The sequence below is a fragment of the Pseudochaenichthys georgianus genome, chromosome 13, assembly GCF_902827115.2.
Source record: "Pseudochaenichthys georgianus chromosome 13, fPseGeo1.2, whole genome shotgun sequence".
Taxonomy (NCBI): Eukaryota; Metazoa; Chordata; class Actinopteri; order Perciformes; family Channichthyidae; genus Pseudochaenichthys; species Pseudochaenichthys georgianus.
The window spans coordinates 24,508,737-24,530,102 of NC_047515.1; the positions used below are offsets into that span (position 1 = coordinate 24,508,737).

At 42.1% G+C, this 21,366-nt stretch overlaps 1 protein-coding gene across 1 annotated transcript in view; it reads right to left on the reverse strand.

Annotated features, from left to right (window-relative positions):
- Nucleotides 1–821: 821 nt before the first annotated feature.
- The window catches only part of map3k10 (mitogen-activated protein kinase kinase kinase 10), a 30,722-nt gene continuing 10,177 nt past the window's right edge, over nucleotides 822–21,366 (reverse strand). Inside the window, 11 exon segments of the mRNA XM_034097688.1 lie at nucleotides 822–2,897; nucleotides 3,470–3,998; nucleotides 4,900–5,171; nucleotides 5,260–5,372; nucleotides 6,085–6,223; nucleotides 6,314–6,377; nucleotides 6,379–6,437; nucleotides 7,509–7,752; nucleotides 8,447–8,622; nucleotides 10,461–10,609; nucleotides 11,388–11,568. Of these exon segments, the coding sequence (XP_033953579.1) occupies nucleotides 2,497–2,897; nucleotides 3,470–3,998; nucleotides 4,900–5,171; nucleotides 5,260–5,372; nucleotides 6,085–6,223; nucleotides 6,314–6,377; nucleotides 6,379–6,437; nucleotides 7,509–7,752; nucleotides 8,447–8,622; nucleotides 10,461–10,609; nucleotides 11,388–11,568 (2,327 nt within the window). The 3' untranslated portion in view covers nucleotides 822–2,496.

Here is a 21,366-nt window from a genome sequence, read left to right on the forward strand (position 1 = left end):
CTTCAGATAACCACCAGTGCAGGTTACTTTATTTTGTGATAATTACTACTTCTACTTCTCTACATTGCAGAGGGGAATGTTGTTTGCATTTAACTCCAATACATTTGTATGATAGACCTAGTTACTGGTCGATTTTCAGATTAGAATTCTCAGAATAAACTCATGAAGAACACATTTTTACAACAACATTAGACGATAGTGCTCATGTTAACTAATGTGCATTTTCCTTTTACATTTTTGTAATTATGAATACAAATTCAAACTTAGCTGTCAGAGAGTCCTTCCCCCTTAACCTCTCAATCATTTCTATAAATATTTCGAGGCACAAATAATAAATAATTGACACCACACATTATTTTTAACAGTCATAAAAAAAGTTTAGTTTAGTTTTTGTTGTTCTCCTTTACTCACATCACTATCTCTCAAATGTATATTGTGATTCTTTGACGCACTCTTACATTTTAAACTATTTTAAATACCTTACTGCATATAAAGCAACTCCAACTCGGGAAGCTACAAAATTGCTATCAACATTGCTTCTCCCAAATTATAAATCTATGATGTAATATTCATTGGTAAATCAGTCAAAGGGGGAATTGTACTGCAGAATGAATACCTGTACTTTTATGTACATTTTTCAGGAGATAAGTCTGTACTTTAAAAGCAGAACTTTTGCCTATAAAGAAGGATTTTACCATTGTTGTTTTGATATTTTTAGTAAAGGACCTAAATACTTCTCCCATCAGTAATCGCATCAAACATAATCTGTTATACCTCATGGATATAATGGACAGATACAAGATTTAGCAGTGACACTAAAGCATCTTTCTTTGATTTTTATTTGTCTCTCATTCGTCACGTTTCACACTTATTCTCCATTGAACCCAGAAGTCACAGGTTGAGACTGGACACAACAGTAAGCAGTGTCCTAGGTTTTTTCCTTGGTTTTTTCCTGTTATATTTAACAAATATATACAGATATCCCAGGAAGAGCATAGTCATAACAATTAATTTGTCCAATAATAACAATAAATTTAATAAATACTCAGTGTTCTTAACCACACAAGGAGAATGAGTTTGCGCTCACTCTACTTCCAACGGGATTGTCATCATCCCGTACAAATAATAACACATACACACACACACACACACACACACACACAATCACACCCACACTCACTTAGAGAAATGTGCACTGCCAAGTCAAATACTACCTGCAGCCCAGACAAACTTTTCGACCTCTGTGCGAAAATAACTCGGCTGATTAAAGCTGATTTGTTAGCCGTAAGTAGAGTCCACGAGAGGCTGCACAACATGGCTCCTAAAGGGCCACACATGTTGAAAACAAGTCAGACGTGAACATGAAGCTTTCGAATGGTCCATCATGAGGTCGACTTTAAAAAGCATTTCCCCTCAGTTTCCTTTTTTCGTGTCTATTTCAGTGGCATGAGCGGAATCCATACTTAGTGCTACTGACTGCTAATGAGGAATGTAAAACGTGTAGAAGACAAAACAGATGAGCTCTTATTTCGAAGATAGTGCCCCATTACAGAGAACCATTCATACGTAAAACAACATGCACTGAAAAAGCACCAGCACATACAAAAATGAACCCATTTTGTTCTTCCACACATGTACAGTAATATATACACATTCACACAGAGATACACACCTGGTCTGCCAAACCCATAGAAAAAATATGTTTGCTAACAGGATTCAGATGGGATGGTGTAAGCACTGAGAAAATAAACTCTTTGTTTCGTACTGTACAAGGCTGAGGATTAAACCAGTCCATCAGTGCTGAGAGACAAAAGGCTTGTTCCTGTCCTGGTGTTGGAGGGGAGAGGACGAAGACCCCCATGCAGAGAGATGAGGAGTGAAGAGGAAGGCAGGGGGGATGTTTGTGCAGCAAAAGAACCAACAACGTGCAAAATAAGAACAAAGACACTCTATTGTACATTTTTAACAGTCCTACTCCAAGTGTTGACAATGAAACGATGTTTAGGGGAATGTTTAAGAAGATTTATCGCTTTGGAGTGACAGATGTGAGCAGAAAATGGGCAGCGTCACAGAAACGGCACAGGCAGATGAGTCGGGATGAACAGTTAGCAAATTCTGAAAACGTTTTAGGAACTTGAATGGCTTTTGAAGGTTGTGAGTTTGTCCTGGTCATGTCGCACTAAGAACCAGGGAGAGATGGCTTTCATAGAGGGGGGGAGAGAAAATGCTGGGTAAGGTTGGGTGAGCACACTACAAGGCTTTTAAAAGGCCTCCAGGACCCTCATAGTCGTGCAGGTTGGAGACCTCTATCAGGGAAAAGGCTTGCTATATGGGTTTCACACCTTATTAGGATACTCAAAGGACACATGAGAGGAGTGGCTTCGGAGTGCCTAAAACATGACGAGTGTTGTTTTTCTTAGCAAAAGCCTCAGTGAGTGCACTTTGCTCAGTAATGTCCCGGATCAGGTCCAAATGCAGGAAAGGGGACTTCTTCCTTCACAACAAGTACGTCTGTCCACAAAGAGCGGCCGCCTGCCTCTTCCCACACAGGGGGACGGTGGGGTCTGTGCTCTGGCCCTCCGCGTCCAGGTCCATCAGGGTGGGCCGCGTTGTGCTGGGGCCGCTGTCCCCCGAGCCCAGGGGGCTGTCGCAGCTGCTGCTGGGTGACGAGCTGAGGGTCCGGGACAGAGAGTTCAGCTTCCAGGGGTCGGGCCTCCTGGTGGGGGTGGGCCGCGGACGGGGGGCGAACTCCAGCGTCTTGGGTCTCTTCAGGGGGCTGATGAGGGAGAGGGGAGCCGGGTCAGGGATGGGAGGAGCGGGGGCCTTACGCCGCTGGGGGACCGGGAAGATGATGGAGGGCTCAGGGAGGCGGGGGATGTCGAGGATTTCTAGAGTACCTGAGACATGACGGCGAGAAACATGAACAAAATGTAGCAATTTAGTTGTTTAAGCAAAACTATTATCTAATTCTAGCTTCTCAAAATGGAGTAGGAGTCTCTTTTCCTTGATATGTGAAAGTAACCCTGAACATGTTTCTTTGGGGACGAAATCAAATCTGCAGACCTCGAGAATAAAAAAACATTAGAGGATATATCATTGTCCTTTTAAGTAGTAAATCTGAAAGATATATTTTTCAAAGACCAAAGGCAGTAACATTTTGAGATCATGTGGTTTGGAGCAGGAACTGCTTTTATAATGAATCCCCAACATCTTAGACTCATTTTCAGCCTCTCGGAAGCTCAGACAGGAAGATGTTTATAGTCACATGTCCCACAAACTATTCAAGCATATATGTCCGTGATGTATCTCTAACACAAGGATGTCTCTAAATTCTTTGGCACCAAAATACTCCGTATACAAAAAGGAGAACTGTAGTTTATGTATAAGTACATTTAAGTACATTTACTCAAGACAAGTATTGTACATTACTTATCTTTGCAATGTCATCAAAACATCACTAGTCCCTTACCTTTGTAAGTAGTGCGGTGTGGCGCCCCCGGTGGAGGGGGCATCGGCATGCTCCCATCAGACGGCGTCCTGTGGTGTCCCATAGTTTGGGCTCGGGGTCTTATCGCCCCGTCTGAAGGGGTCCGTCGGTGTCCTCTGCTGAAGGCCACAGACACGTGGGTGGGCGTGAGCGACTGGTTGGGCTCCTTCTTGAAGCTCTCCGCCCGCAGATCCAACAGCGGGTTGAGGGCCGGAGCTGGGGGAGCCACTGGGGTTTTGCCCCCCGTCATCGGGGTGAGGGGGTACTCGTCCGGGTCGGAGGGGAGGAGGGACTTGGTGGAGTTGCAGTCAGAGAGAGAGGACAACGAGAGGAGAGTGACAGAGGGAGACGGGTCCATGCAGGGGAGAGCAGAGTCGTGATGTCTGGAGAGGGAGAGGGAGAGGTTTCTGCTGGGGGGGGAGGTGCTGCGGCGGAAACGTCCCGTCCGCTGGAAGAGACCCTCCTTCTTCTTACGCTGCTCCTCTCGCTGGTCCTGCTCGTCCTGGAGCACCTGGAAACATCAACACACTGAGACCACCGAGCAGCACTCAAATAAAGTCACCTTATAATCAGCTGAACAATTTACCAACTCCCTTCTCTTTAAAAACAAGCTGCTTTACTTTTTAAATAATTCCTTCCTCAGCCTACTATAGCAACTACAGCAACAGATTACTTCCAAATCATTAGTCATTGATCCTCCCACTGCATGAGGGGATCAATGGAAGAAGATCTCAGTGCTTAAACCAAATTACATATTTGGTTAGACACTCTTTTGATTCCACCACAGACAGAAATACACATAATTAACACGATGCTGGAAATCCTTAGTGCTTATTGTACAGCATGGCACAGATTATTTAGCAGCTTGTTTCATCCCACAAATCAGTGTGAGATATGGAGGCGGTACGATCATAAGACGTCGGCTCGGTTACATGTGTTTCTTTGTTTAAAAAGACAGTGTTTCTGCCTGCAGGAGGAAGCTGTTTCAACAGGGCCGGTACCTTCTTGAAGGAATAATGAATGTGTGAATTCATGTATAGCGTTTCACCACAATTTCAATCTTAAAGGGATATTTAAAAAAAGAGCCAATTTAAACAAACTTCTTATGAAACAAACATCTTCTGTACTTTGTGGTTTTCATTTGAAACACCACATTGGTACATCTTAAAATGTAATTGTTCTCTCATGGTACGGAGCGGTTTTAAGGTACGTTCATAAATTGAAATTAATCTTTATATGATATAATTTAAATTATTAACACATTCTAAAGTGAGGCTGAAAAATAAAGGAATTCCTTTTGTAGATTATAAGAATAGAGTTTAAGTTTTTCTCTGTTTTCCTTCAGTTTTCTTTCAGTTTTCTTTCAGTTTTCTTTCAGTTTTCTTTCTGTTTTCTTCCTGTGTTTCTCTCACCTGTAGTTTCCCGTGCTGCAGCAGGTCTTGCCCCAGTCCGACAGACGCGAGCAGAGAGGCACAGCCCAGCAGGAACATGTCGCTCTTCTTCCTCTGGCTGCAGCGCCGCAGAGAGTCCTGGTAGCTCACCCCCGGCCCCAGGCCCCCCTGACAGGAGCCCGTGTTGGGTCCCAGGCCGCCCCACAGAGGGCCCGAGTCCTCCACTGCCCCGTTACTGCTGCTCTCTGGGGGCAGCAGGGACCCCGGGGACTCCTCCAACTCACAGCACTCCTCTGTCAGAGAGAGCAGAAACAGGTTAGTGAACAAAGAGTAACGATGATTGATTGTTGTCACTAATTTATGATGAAAGTAAAGACTCACCCATCTCATTGAGGCTGGAGAAGCCGGCGCTCATCGGTGCATGTTTGGGGGATTTTCCCAGATTTGGTGCACTGGACGACCAAACTTTGCTTCCCTCTCCGAGTGACTTCAGTCTGCAAACAGAAACCATGATGTCAACACAACACCAACCAGAAGTAACTTTGAAAACTTTAAGATAACAAGAAATAAAACCAAGGAGCCCTCAAACACAACATAGATATCTTTCTCAAAATGTCCACAGACTGTAAGGACCTGGAGGGTTCTGCTTCCCTGTGTAACAAAAACCTGTCCAGAAAAACACGAGTAAAGACATCTACTTCTCGCCTGTGATAACTTTAACTCAATACAATCCTCATGATACACTTTTTGTCGCTGCAGTTTCATCAAATACTTTGAATTGATCCTCCTTTAAAAAAAACGTTGCGCGATTGTGAGGTATGAACAGTTTCTGAATTTCTGCTACATGAATCTGTCAATATCTGTGTAGATTTGCTATGAAACTAAATGAAATACACAGATCCATGCTGTTTTTAAAACAAAACTTTGAATGTTTTTTACGTTTATGTTTTATGTTTGCATTAACGTTCTATCATGCTTTAAAAACGTTCCCAGGACTCTGGAAAAATGAGCTTTTGTATCCCAATAGGACCTTCCTGACTTAATAAATTGAAAAGAGAATAACAAATCCAAAACTCATTCCCCCAAACCCGAATCTTTGAGTTGGGTTTGGGTAAAGAATATAGCACCGCATAAACTATGAATGACTTTATCAGGTAAAACAGATTTGACATGAATCTCAGATACGTAAACTCATATTTCACATACTTCTCCTCCCCGCCCACCCTCTCTTTCTGGAGGGTGGAGCTCGGCCCCCAGGTGCGTCCTTTCTTCTTGCTGGTGGACAGATCCTCCTTCTTACACACTGCGCTGCGGCCCCACGTCTTACTGCCGTCGCTCGGTGTCACTGAGGAACAGTCGGATAACATTACTGTCACACCGTACACACACTGTCTCTCACACGGGATGCTTTCTGGCTTTGGGTGTTCCCACTCACGTCTTATGGCTCTCAGTCGGGGAATGACCCCCGGGCTGGCGGGGGGGGGTGGTGCTCTCGCTCCTCTGAGTCTTCCTCTTGTCCACACAGGGGGACGCCTGAACTGTGATCTTATGCTCAAAGCCTACAGGTGAGCGAGAAGAGAAAATATGTTTACATTCATCCGTTTCATTAATAGGACATTTCAACTGTTTCTAAATATGGGAACACACGCAGCAAGGTACTGTTTATTATGAACTTCAAAAACACACAATTTAAACAATAATACAATATATTGTCATGCAGCTCTTCTTTGATATAAAATAACTACCAGGCATTATATACATGAGAAGCATTTCCATACAACAAAAATACTGTACTTATGTCTGTTGATTGACAGAAAAATCATCTACAACTATTAGCGATAAGCGATTGGCTTTTGACTAACAAAACAAGAAATGTTTAACTATTTTCTGACATTTCTAAAAATATAATCAATCAATTAATTAATCTGGAAAATAACCTGCAAATCAATTGATTATAAAAATAATTTGTGTTTAAAGCCCTATCTCATTAGCAGCTTCTCTGCTTCGCCGTTGTCCCTCCATACACCTCAGCCTCTCATCTGCCTCTCTCTTCCAGCTGATCACCTGTCCCCATTTGACCTCATCAGCCAGTTGTTATACTGAGAGGGCTTTCCCCTTTATTCCCTACCAGATTGTCCATGTTGCTTTTATATAATCACACCCTGGATCTAGAGCTGGCTGCATGTAAGCGTATAAATCGTTGTCAATAAATCTTTAATTGAACAACATAAACTGTGAATTCCCTACAATGCAAATATTTTGAAAACAAACTGCTAAAACAAATAGTATATATAAAAAAGCTGATGGCTTAATGCCACATATTGTTGTCAGTTTGGTCACTAAATATTAATAATTTGACATGAATAATAATGAACGATAATTATATTGTCATATCAACATTTCAACCACAATTGCCTAAAAAAACTTGTGAAATGTTGATGATACATTGAAGTCATTGGATCATAGTGTGTGGTTTTTCTTCTCTTCATATTAAAGGACACTTAAGTGATATTGAATTAGCAGTATATCAGTGTTGATTACGTGTATTAATGTTGTCAACAATACAATGTCCTACATTTGCACACTTAAAACGTAGTGAACAATGAGCCTGCAGTCCCCTGTCCACCCACCAGAGGGCAGGCTGATGCTGTTGCTGTCGCGGCCCAGCTTCAGTCGGCTCTTCTTGAAGTTCCCTTTCCTTTTCTTCACGCTGGGTTTCTCCTGGTACATCTGGTGGATGATGATGTTCAGCTCTCGCTCCACGATGTCGATCTCTCTCTCCGCCAGCTCCTGCTCTCTCCTCTTCAGCTGCTCCTCCTGCTCCTTCTGCTCCTCGGCTGCACGAGCCAACGACTCCTCCCACGACCTCAGCTCCTGGAGAGAGGCCGAGGAGAGAGAGGAGAGAGAAAACCAAAAAGAGGAGACGAAGATGGGTGAGGATGACGAAAGGACATGGGACACAAAGGAAAAGAGTTAAGAGGAAGAGGATAGGGTAAGTGCAGGAGAAGAGAAGATAGGTAAGAGGATGAGGAGAGGGGTATGAGGAGAGAGAGGGAGAGAAAGGATAGAGGATGAGAGTGACAGAGGAGGAGAGGAGAAAAGGAGAGCGGAAGAGGAGAAAAGCAGAGGAATAGGAAGAGGCAGGAGAGAGGAGGAAGGAGAGATAGAGGGGAAATAATGAAAGGGATGAAAAGAGGAAGAGGAGGGAAATAGGAGATGAGAGGGTAAGCCAGTGAGGAAGGAGGTAAGGAGAATAGGGGGAGAGGAAGGAGAGAGGGTGAGAGGGAAAGGTCATTAGCACAGCAACACGTCCTCTGACACTTTGTTTGGCAAAACGCTTGTTGCCAAGGTAATTGTGATTTGCAGAAACAACTCAGATTGGGATGTGGTGATAATCCTCCCACTCTCAATATGGAAATTGATGACTTCTGCTGAAATCTAATTCTATTTTGGAAGTCCTCCGAAAAATGTGTGTGTTTTAGTTTCTTCAAATACTTTAATGTCTTTTAAACCATCTTTAGTGATGATGTCCCCTCTGATAAGACCGGATCTGTTTCAGGGCCCTCACCTTCTCTTTGGCCCTCAGCTCGTCAAACATCTGCTGGATCTCCAGCCTCCAGTCCTCCTGTAAGGAGTGGAAGGACTCCAGAGGCATCTGAAACATGGCCGACTGCTCGATGGCCAGCAGGCGCTGCAGGATGCTGCTGAAGGAGGGCCGGCTGCGGGGGTTCGGGCTCCAGCACTCTGAGGGGGTAAAGAGGGGAGAGGTACCATCCAGGTTAGCGACATGTTTCATGTGTTACATAGCTCTAACAGATGGTTATATGAGGTTTATTGTATTAATTTGAGCACATGCTGTTAATCCAAGTGGTTTACAATAAGTGCATTTCATCTCCGAACAAACAGCAGCTTGGTGTTGTCAAAGTCTTTTGTTTTTTTGCTAAAACTGACTTAGCTGTAAATGTTTTGTTTCGACTCCTGCTGTCATACTATCCAGAGAAATCATACATGCCCCTTTCCATGTTTTAAACAACCCGCTTTATTTTGCGTCAGTACATATCATTGATGCATTTCCTGTTATTTAAAAAACTTGACACGTTTTCTTACTTTTACTTTTATCTGTCTTTCAAATTTTCCACCCAGTTTTTACCACTCAGGCTTATTTATTGCTACCTTAAAACATACCTGTACATTAAGTCCTTACCATGCAGTTTAATAAAAATAACGTAGGCATTTACTAACAGCTGGTTACAATAGTCTTTGTCAAATGTTACTCAAACAGTAAAAAAATGTGTACATTTACTAGGTACTATTGGAGAAGCATTTGTTGCCCCTTCATATGGAAATACAACTGGTTGTGGCTTCACCAACAATACTTGTTAGTAGGTTCAATTCAGTGTTGGAAAACAATTCAGAAAAACATAATCTATCGGCTATCGGCACTTGTTTATTTTTGATAAACCATGCATTTTTGGTCTGGATATATAATTCCCTTTCTGGCACCAACCAAAGTGTAAGGGAGCAGGATGGGACAGCATATGGCGGGCATGTTGAGCCAAACCCTGAGTGACAGAGCTGCAGACACACAGTGCACACCTACAGAGAGCAGAGCTCGACAACACCAGACCATAATCGTCTACTTAAACGCAAAGTAAAATGTCATTAAAGGGCTGTTTCACAGGCTGAAAATATATGTTATAGCAGGTTATTTTACTAAAAATACATGAGCATAAATAGTATGTTGGTAAAAGCTGTAGAGAGGAGATGAAAGTGAGATGATGACAGGACGGAGTAAACAGGGAGCAGCGAGGGATGACAAAGGAGAGATTAACGGATGAACACGGATAAGAAGAGGAGGAGTGAGAGGGGAAGTGAGGAGGAAAAGAGCTTTGGGAGCAGAGCGGGAGGGAGGTGGATGAAGTTGGCTGACAGTTTAAGAAAGCTCTTTTTGAACCTGAGCCTGCTGCTTATTCATCTGCATTAAAAGGTAGCTTCAGTGTTGAGCATATTAAGGCAGCCTGGATAAAAAGCAGGTGTGTGTTTAAACAGAGATGACCTGCACGGTGAAACCAGAGCTGTTAATACTCCGCTGCTGTTAACAGAGCTGCTGCCTGGATTATTTGTGAGGGGAAGAGGGCAGCTCTGGGATGTATATAATGCAACCTAATGAAACCGTCTTCATCTATGTTTAACTCTTAGTGTTCATCTCTGCTCCTAGATGAAGATCAAAAACAACTGTAACGCAAATATGTGTGTAACGTTACAACACTTTAAAGTGGATGGGAACCTCCAAAGGGCTTTTTTTCAAAGTGAGTTTCTGTGTCACCAGTGACTGGTGTACAGGAAAAGAAAGGAATCTCAAGGGCACATAAAGTGAAAGTAGACTTGTCAACCATGAATGAATGGGACAAGTGAGACATGCATGAAGAAGTCATAGAAATCAAAAAAGACAACGACTTTTGAGCAGTTCGTGTCAACTCCGGGCTTCTTGAAAATCCCTTTGCAACCCAGCACAGCAGTTTTATCTCTGTTTTCTTGGATTTAATAATCACTCAAAGGGTCCTGGTGGTCGGGCTGCTTACCTGCCAGCAGCTGAGCGAAAGGTTCAGGGCACGTTGACGGGACAGGAAGTGTTAGTTTGTTCATGGCGACACCGTAAGCGACCGCCAGCGCGTCTATCTCTCTGTAGGGAACCTCGCCGGTCAGCAGCTCCCACAGTAACACCCCGAAACTGAGAAGAGAGGCAAACAAGGAACATTTTTTTATTAATTTCTGTTTTAATGTAACATCTGATGCCAAAAACTATCCTTCAACACAACGATAGTGACCAGCTCTTATCTGTGACCGGAGCTCACTGAATAACAACTGAAGGATCCTGAAAATAACTGTCAAACTTCAAACTAATTGACATACATTCCATTACCAAACAACATTCTGACACTCACTTTTTTGTAAAGGTATATTTACATGAAAAACATTAACAACAATCTGCATGTATTCACGTATTGTACTTATGTGGTACTTAAAGTGAACTTGAGTGTTTCATATTCTACTCTTACATATTCTTTTATATTCCATTTATCTCACAGCAGTAGATACTAATTACTTTACAGCTATTATAAATTAACTGACTTAAAACCTGCCCTATAAAAACTATGCATAAGTGATATTTTATAGATGTATTTTTTATTTGTATTTAATTGTTTTACTTCAGTGAAATGTATGTTTAACTGCAAAGGGGTCATTTTAAATTGAAGTTTTTGTTTTCTTTGACCCAAGTTAAGTATCTCAATACTTCTCAACCTTCTCAAACTTCTCAACATGGAAAAAAAATGATCACAATCCAACTTAACAAAATGTAATAATATTCTTAATTGAACCCAGATTTCTTTATGCATAAGTAAAACATCTGGCGTTCACATTGTGACACATTCATCTCGACAGCCCGTGTGAGGACATTTGTCACTGTTTAAATGAAAAGATGAATCACAGAAGAGTGACGGCAGTACCTCCACACGTCGCTGCTCTTGGAGAAGAGCGAGAGTTTGATGACCTCGGGGGCCATCCAGGCGTACGTCCCCGCCGCGCTCATCTTGGTGGTCTGGTGCCACTCTCTGGCCAGCCCGAAGTCCGTGATCTTCAGGGTCCTCCCCCCCAAGTCTTCTCGCTCCGCAGGCTCCTGGATGAGGACTGAGGAGGAGGAGCAGACAAAGATGTTAGTTCAAAGCTGGCATTACTCTAAACACAGAGTAGTATCATACAACAACAGACAAATAAAAACGCTTTCTGAGACGATCAAGTAAAAGCTCTCTGAGAAAAGATCAAAGAGGCAGACATTTTCAGCTGAATACTTAAGTCAAATGTAATGTTAGAAGTCCTTTGATCTCAATAATCAATAGTTTTCTGACTACTTTGATTATAGTAACTGTAATATACTGTATTGGGTGTTGGACTGTTAGTCAAACAAAACTTGCAGTTTGAAGATCTAGGCTTGCTATTTGAGAAAATAGTGATTTTCCGTATTTTTCCCATAATTTTGGAAATGTATGAACCAATCATCGATTTTATAGGAAATGTAATCCGAGGGTAAGATTGTTAAACAAAACCTGTATAAGGAATACTAACTTTTAACCACAAAGTCTTACTGTTTTAAATTACATTTAAGTTGTTCAGACTGGCAAGTTCTGAGAGCGAAAAACCCTGAAAAAAAACAATCATGGAAATAACTTTAATACTCCAAATATCCAAAACTTTGCAACATTAAAAACTCAATGTCAATGGTGTGTTTGTTAAATAACACAGTCATGTTTACAGTGCAGGTGTGTGGTGTCAGGTTACTATAGAGGGCACTACTTTCCCTTAGGGTCCAGTACTGTACCGATACGTTAGTGTCTATTTTCCGTACAGTGATCAGTCATTTTGATGTATCCTTATTAATATTAGCATTAAACTAATCTCCCTGTCCCTTTTCTCTTTCTTCCATGTACAACTTCCTCCTTTATTTCCACATGAGAGCTGGCTATGGAAATATTTGGAGTGTACACAGTTCACAGACTCTGAGTCAGGTCCGAGTTTCTCTCTCTCTCTTATCTACAGGCCTATGCAAAGGGTGGTGGAGAGAGACCACACACACACACACACACACACACACACACACACACACACACACACACACACACACACACACACACACACACACACACACACACACACACACACACACACACACACACACACACACACACACACACACACACACACACACACACACACACACACACACACACACACACACACACACACACACACACACACACACACACACACACACACACACACACACACACACACACACACACACACACACACACACACACACACACAGTTTCACGTGATAAAGGTGTGCCTCTGCTCTGTCCACAAGCTCCCTGGGAGACGAGTTTCAGTGATAATGAACTGATCTCAGAGCAGTCTGTAGTACGTATTTCCATAGGCAGAGAGAAGTATTCACAGACTGTATCACGCTGTAAGATACTCCAGGAAAAGTACTATCCAGATCAATTGATATCGAAAATAGTTGGTAAAGCAACAGAGCACTGATCCGCAATCATTTCAGTTGAAATTGTGAATATTTCCTGCTTTTTTATTGTTCTATTAACTTATTCTTTATTGGTTAGGTAAATAACACCTCAAGCTTAATATTTGTATAAAATCCTCACATTTTGTGCATGTTACATTTTTTCATCGTCACCTTTCCAGCTAAACTAAAACTAAAAGTATAAAGTAGCAATAAATGAGGAGAAGTATTTCTCTAATAGCAGTGGTGGAATGTAATAAAGTACATTTGCTCAAGTACTGCACTTAAGTACAATGTCGAGGTACTTTTCCTCAGTATTTCAAATGTAACCTACTTTATACTTTATTACCTTTTGGAAGCCGACATTGTGCATTTATCTGAAAGTGTCAGTTACTAGTTGATTTATAGATTCAGATTATAAGGTGATAAAATAAAAAACAACTTGAAAACAAACTTTGACATATAAGTATAGGTAAAGACATCCAGTAGCAGTTTGTAAAATAATTGTTCAAAAAATAAGCTCCACCTTAACCAGCTAGACACGAATGCATAGATAATCATAACCTAGTCATTAAATATATGCTTCTTAAATAAAGTACTTTGGTAATTTAAGTATATTTTGTTGCCAATATTTTTGACTTTTACTTGTAACAGAGTATTTTTACAATTAAGTATTTCTCCTTTTACTTGAGTAAAAGATCTAGTACTTCCTCCACCACTGTGAAATAGTCTCCAGCCATCTTTTCTATTCTGATGCCGACGTCTCTGAGGGACAGCTGTCTCCTCGGGGCTAACTCTCTCTCTGTGTCTCTAAAAACAGAAGATGGAGTGGAGACAGACGCAGAAAGAGCTAGAGGACAGGATCTGTTTGCATGCTTAGATGGGTGTGTCAACCTTTACTAGTTTGCTTTGTGTGTGAACATGGAGCACATCCATAAAGGGAAAAGGACATCATGGCATGTGGATTGAGGGCGGGGTGGGGAGGAGAGAAGACAGACGAGGGAATATAGAAACTGAACAGAGGCCTGTTTACAGAAACTGAGAGCGAAGCAGCACTTCCACCTGCTCCCACTCTCTTTCTGATTTAATTATAACATCATTGCGTTACTCTCACACCTCGTGGTTCATCTTGGTGCAGCTTCTTCACACCATTCATTCATTCTTCGTGCCACAGCTTTTCCCTGCTCCTGTCATGTCAAACACTAAAGATCACAGTGTGCGTGCCAGCTGGCAGCGCAGGAAGTGCAGCGAAACGCAGACAGCACATTTCATAACAGTGAAGGGAAACAAAGTCCTCAAGGTGAGAGTGGCTTTTACACAATACAATGCTGCTGGAAATGTTATTTTAAAATAAAGTAGTTTGTTACGGATGAGAATAAATACAGCTGACAAGCTCCCTGGTTACTACAAAGTCCTCCATAGCAACAAGCATTACGAGAACGATCACAGGCATCATCACACAATCAGTTGACTATTTCTCAACTAGAAAAACTGCTGCTGCTCTTTAATGTCATGATCAAATGATGCACATTCACTGTTTCAGTACAGCACAAAGAAGATGACCCATTTATTTTTACATGCAGCGTTGATATCAATAACCTGTGTTTGAAACTAGGTGTGCACTATATTGTTTTTTTCTGATATATTCCAAATAATTTTGACAGATTGCTGATATAAAGACATGTTTTCCACCTAATCGAAGAGAACATCCTCTGTATCTTTTCTGTCCATCCTGCACTACATAAATATGCCGACTCTTATCTACCTACTGGTAGATATAGTAGACATAAATAACATTATCTTAAATGTCACTCTGCAAAAAAGGAAACTCCTCAACTTAGGTTACATAAAAACATGTATTTGTATGTAACATATCGGCCTGTCTAATCAGAGAAAATGTTATTTTTCTGTATAAAAGCCTTTATCTGCTGATATCGATAACATGGTGACATTACCGTGCATAGATATTTGTAACCTACAGAGAGGTGCTGAATAAATGTGCCATGGCTGATGACTTTAACACCAGTCTGCAGCCGCGCTAGCAGCTCTGTGAGGCTGTGAAAAACAAACAGCACGATAAAACATGAGGTCCAAAATCTGTTTGTGCATACATGTGCATGTACACAGGGCCGGCCCTAGACATTTTGGTGCCCTAGGCTCTCTCTCTCGCTCTCTCTCGCTCGCTCTCTCTCTCGCTCTCTCTCGCTCGCTCTCTCTCTCTCGCTCGCTCTCTCTCGCTCTCTCTCGCTCGCTCTCTCTCTCGCTCGCTCTCTCTCTCGCTCTCTCTCTCGCTCTCTCTCGCTCTCTCTCTCTCTCGCTCTCTCTCGCTCTCTCTCGCTCTCTCTCTCTCTCGCTCTCTCTCGCTCTCTCTCTCTCTCTCTCGCTCTCTCTCTCGCTCGCACTTTGGCTGTGAGCTGCGGGCTCCTGCTAAGTCAACATCCCCCACTTCATCACTTACAGCGCAAATTGTACAGGGCAAATGCAAAATGTTGCCGGTCCAGAATGCAAAGGGTGTTTACTTTATTCAATTATTAACGTAAATGTATTACATCAAGGGCAGAACATTTCTACCGTTCCTGCATGTACACCATCCTAATTAAGTGTTTTGACATTCCTATAAGTTACTAACTCTTCGCTTCATTGTTAACTCCCTTAATCCCAAGAAGATTGGTGATGCAGCCGTCGTTATGCCCCAAAGCTTTGGAACAAAATACCTGTAGATATCAGGGGAGCCTGCTAGGTGTAAGTCTTTAAATAAACAAAAGCTAAAAACATATTTGTACAACTTAGCCTTTTAGGAAGCTAACTCCTGATTTTGTTTTGTATTTGCACTATCCTCCGTTTAACCGTACCTATTTTTTATGTGTATTCTTTGCTATTTTATGTTTGTTTTTATGTATTTTACTGGTATCTGTATTCTATTTGACATCAGTTTTTTTCTGTGCGCATATATTAACTGCTATGAAGCATTTTCTACTGATATTATCGTAGGAAAGGTGCTATACAAATAAAGCGTATTATTATTTAGGTATATGAATGTCAAACAACTTCAATATAAAGATCAAGTTTATTAATAAAAAGTATTGTCAAGTATTCCTATTCTTGCTGTTGATTCATTGATGACATTCCTTTCAGCAGGATATCCAGATAATATAGAGACAAGGCTCCAGGTCTTTGTTATGTATTGTTGTTGTATATCTCTAAACCCATTCCGCACTGGCTCACTGTGGGAATGCACCAGCTGAGTGCAGCCTCAGAGGACTACAGGGTTTACATTATAAAACATTCAAAGAAGTTGCAGTCTAACAACAACAGTAGCCACGTTTTATTGATCAGCTGTCAGAAACACATGCTCATTGTCACACAGAGTGGCAGTTTGCTGCCTGTGTGACGAAGTGTAAACTTAAACCTCTAAAGTCTCTCTTTCCTCCGCCCTTGGACCCTGACCCCGGCTAAGTGTTGAGAAATGCCGCCGAGCTACTGTTCAAACACTGAAGCAGCTAGCAGCCTTTCACCTGAACAATGATCTCCAGCCTGGTTAGTAAGTGCTGTGAGAACAGGTCACACATTCGCCAGCTCAGATACTTCACCACACAGGAATGCAATCAGACGTCTTCTGAGTGAAGGTATTTTTGCCATACATCAAAGTTTATTACGCCATAAACAAACATGTATGAGCTAATCTGGAAACTCCCTGCAGAGGAGAGCCAGGGCAATGAGGAAATTATTCAGTTCATAAGTTCTGGAAGTATTTCATGCAGGATTTGGGGTTTTCAGGGTTGGTAAATGTTATTTCCTCCTTTAGTGACATCAGCATTGTGGACTATCTGGAGGTGGTGAAGCTGATGGTGGAGAATAAGACTAACATTTAGTCATCTTGATTTCTATTAAATATAATTGAATGCTACTTTTAGGCAATTGGATTTTGATCTCGTAAAAAAAGACAGGAAACAGAAATGCACAGACACACAGTTACAAGCAAAGGAGCGGCAATTGTGTAAACAATAAATAAAAAGGTTTCTCCTCATTTTGACAATAAAAACGAAATAACAAATGTTAAAACTTGACTTTGATATATTGTCAAAATACCAAATCAAATACCGCTACAATCACACATTAAGACAATCCTGCACTTTGATCTGGATATAAGACACATCATAAAGACTTAAAGAAGACATGAACTTCTGAGTCAGTCTTTAGAGAAACCCTGAGAGTGAAGGACACACGGCGCTCGCCTGGTTAGTCCTTATTGTTTTGTGTTATTTTAGCTCAGTCAGTCTGCTGTGTCATTAACTTGTTGTTATGGTAACAAGGGCAGAGGTCACAGCCCGGCCCTGACGCTGGGAGAAAAGAGGAGAAACCCTCATGCCCGTATGAGGATGCTTTGTTTCTCTTTTTTTTTCTTTTTACCTCTTGCTTGATTTTTGGTTGAAAGCTGCACTAAACAGATTTTACATGTTATTTAGGTGAATTTGATTTTAAATGTTTGCTTTTAAAGCTCGAAACAGTTTGGCCACAATCTATATTTCTAACCTTTACCTCCCTTTGTGCTGTTAGGGGCCCTAGATGCTGCGTCCTTGGTGTTTCCTAAATCCAGACTAAAAAGCTACGGTCAGAGAGCAAACTATAAGAGCCTATACCAGTTTTATCTTTTCATAAATCAAACTTTTATTTTCTAACCTTCCTGTTATTTTACCGACTAGCACCAGTTGTTTCATGGTTTTCATTATAATGATATTTTATTGCTCCGTTTAATGTCTGATTGCTTCATGTCTTTTGTTTTATTCACAGTGCTATCGTCCTTTATTGTTTTTATGAATAATACTTTCATGGTTCTGTTGTTTTGACCCTGTAAAGCACTGTGTATCCCTTCTTCTGGAAGGTGCAATATTCATAACGTTTATTGTTATGCTCTCAGTGAAAAGCAGAACGTAAAGTTTTCTGCAGACATTTCCCGTTTCCTCTTTCTAACCCATCCTTCTTCCCTCATCAGTCCTTCCCCCCCTCCCTCCTCTCTTTTGCAGAACAGGTGTAGCCTGCAGGGTTGAACAGCTGTTGCCGTGGCGCCAAGTCAGCGAATCGGGTCCCTACAAACTCCCCACAGAGTGTGTGATACCTCCTCTGACTCCAGTCCTCACCGCCCTGAATGCCACAAGCTGCTGGTTTTTTAGGCACAACACCTCCTCAGTGCTGGTCCCAGCCGTCTGTCTGGGGGGGGGGCGATGTGTAACTTGACTGTCATGGCAACGAGCCGACACAGATGAGATTTGGGCCCGCGGGATGCTGAGCAGCGAGCCCCCAGCCCCCCAGGCCCGACGTCTCTGTTTCTGTTCAGCAAAGATCAAAACCTTGCTATCAATAAAAGTAAGCCCCCTCTCCAACCCTACCGCCTTACCATGCCTCTTCATCTTCGTACCCCCTCTTCTCCCCCATAGTCATCCCCACCTCCCTCTGCCGGTGCCCACTGTCTGCAGCTGTCGCCAGCCTGGCTACCATCACAACACACCAGGGAGCAGACGTGGAAGAAGAGACGCAGGAAAAGCAAAAGGGTTCAGGGAGTTATAAAATACAGTAACTGAGAGGTAGATTGTGTGTACAAAATGTGTTTGAGGTGGTGGTGAGATTTGGGGGGGGTTAAAGCTGAAGAGGCAGAGCGGGTGGTGGTTTGAAGATGATGAATGGGGGAGGGGAGACAGTGGAGGAAGGAGGCAATAAAGAGACAAAAATGACAAGAGGGAAGAGCTGCAGAAATGAGGGCAAGAGAGGAGAATGAAATATGGGGAAGAAGCAGCTGAAAGGGGAGAGGACTCAAGAAACAGAGAGTGGGATGGGGGAGAAAAGGAACAAGCCCTACAAGAAAGAGGGTAGTAATGATGAGTGGGTGAAAAGATGTCGGCATAGAGGTAAAGAGAGATGACTGGAGGGAGAGCTTTTGTCATTTTCCTGGCTGCACATGCCTTTGTGTCTCAATTGGTCTCTCCATTTTCCCTTCGCTTCCACACATCTCGACCCTCGAGAGATTTCAAGCAGAGGAACCAAATCTCTTCAAACAGGCACGAAAAATGTAAATTCAAGTCCATTTTGTTCAAATACAGTGTGAGGAATTCAAATACAAGGAGTAGATGTATAACTTGCGCAAAATCATTATGTTATCTCAAATTTAGAAAATGTAGATGTGTGGTGAACTTCACACTGCAGACAGGATTTTTAGAGCATTTCAGCACACAACTTAATTAAGATTAAAAACGTATGAACACCAAGTGAGATGTGCAGCGAGTCACAAGGTCTCCAAGCTTTGATACGGAGGTTGTAGTGAGTATGCTCCCATGTCATTGATACCCTGGCCCGGCTCCACTCGGACCACCACAGGCCATCGGGGCTCTAATCCTGAGCAGTGGCACAGTTTCACCCCGCAGCCATTCACTTTGTCTCCATACAAACAGCTGCCAGATTCGTGTGACCAGGCAGCCTCTCTCAGAAGAGATGGAGGTATTAAATGAGGCGGCTTTCTTTCGGGCTCCTATTGCGTGTGTGGTATGTAGAAAAGGAGAACTTCAAGTGTGGGAATTTTGAGTTTCTTCATTTTAACTTGTGAACATCTGTAATTTTTTTGTGGTCTACAACTGAAAAACATTGTGCTGAATGTTAAAATAGACATACAAACTAATGTGTTCTTCAAATTCAAGGCAGAATCAAAGAGTCTCCCATCCTTGCAGAGGAAAAAGAGGAAACAGGGGTGCTTCACTTTCACTGAAAAAAATACAAGCTTGTTTCCCCTAATAACATCAGGGACAAACTTGGAATGAAAAAGCATCATAATCACTTCCTGTCCTGATCACTTTGGTGACTTTTGCTGCAGCAATGTCCCCTCTGTGGGACGAATAAAGGTATTCTGATTCTGACTTATAATTGACAAAACGCTACAAATACCACCAATGAAAAAATCAAGACACCTTTTTTTACTCGTCGACTGTTTCTACCATCTATTTTAGGAAAACAAACTCATCCAAGTGTGTTTCTATTCTTCTTATTAATTATGCAAAACGTTACCCACCAACAGACACAAATCTATTTCCCCCAACAAGAGTCCTTTATTGCATGAATATATCTGACTTCATAACATCTCTAATGTCTAATTGATGAGCACCATAACGCTAAAATAACACACTGGTGAAACTGAGCCAATTGCAAACAATTTCAATTGATTTAAGAAGTTATGGACGGACCTGAGCTCTCATTAGGTTTTCACAGGAATCAACTCAAGCGAACGACACGTCAACGTCCTGGTCAACATGTATTCATGTCAGATCTCTTGTGCACACAGACGTTGAATAAAACATTCAATTCTAGTATTGACTCCAAACATGTCTGTTGTCTGACTGAAGTGTCCTCTACTTGACTCCACTATGTAAGTGGGTGAAGGACTTTGGATTCGGGGACACCCAGCGCCCTCTCTGCTTGGCCCGGCCCCCCACTCTCCGTGCCAGGCTGCTGGCAAACAACAATGACCCTCTAACAGCGAGTCAACAGCCAGCGAACATACAACCGTACAGGAGGTCAATGTAAGCGTGAGTGTGTGACTTTACTGTGTCTATCGCTTTGTCTGCTGAAATGTATGGCCTTCCCCTTGTGTAGTGGTGGAAAACACAGTGATATTGTGCATATATTCAGGAGTGTTACTCCACTCGGACTTAAGGGACACAATTGGGATTAGGAGCTAAAGTAGATTTCATAAAACAACACAAAGTACTGTTTTGCAATGTGTTTTCCGTCTGGTAACACTTCTTTGTCGTCTTTATTTTAACTTCAGACGATGTCTTGTGCTGTTGCTTCTCAGACTGAAGAGCTGAGGTGAATTAGAGGCGATGATGAGGAAAGGCACTGCCTGTGGCGTTTCATGTTGATCTTACTGCACTACTGTTTGCCTGTTTCTGAATCAGAGTGAAAATACACTTTGAGCCTGTTTTGCAGACGGGGATTTAGAAACCCTAGACGCTAGCGGCTAAATGTTCCAGGCTTCTGTCTGTTTATGCAAATACACTTAAATATATAATCCACTGGTGTACAGTGTGTGCTAGTGAGTATGGATTTCACGATCCAAAATTTGAACAGTGATCATAAGCAGCAAAACACACCACAGTGTGTTTATGACCTAAAGTGTTGCTCAGCTGTATTATGCAAATCACAAACAGCAGCAGGATGTGTAAATGTGTGTCAGTATGCTTGGCAGCTCCACAGTGCAGCAAGGACTCTTTCTCACTGATAACTGGCTCCAGATCAACTTTATATTGAGCAGTGGAGAGAATAATTGTGATGTGTGTGTGTGTCGTGTCTGAGTGAGAGGGCGCATGCATGTGTATTCATTGGCAATCATGCAGCCATTGACTGGGTGTCACTGTTTGGTTTAGATG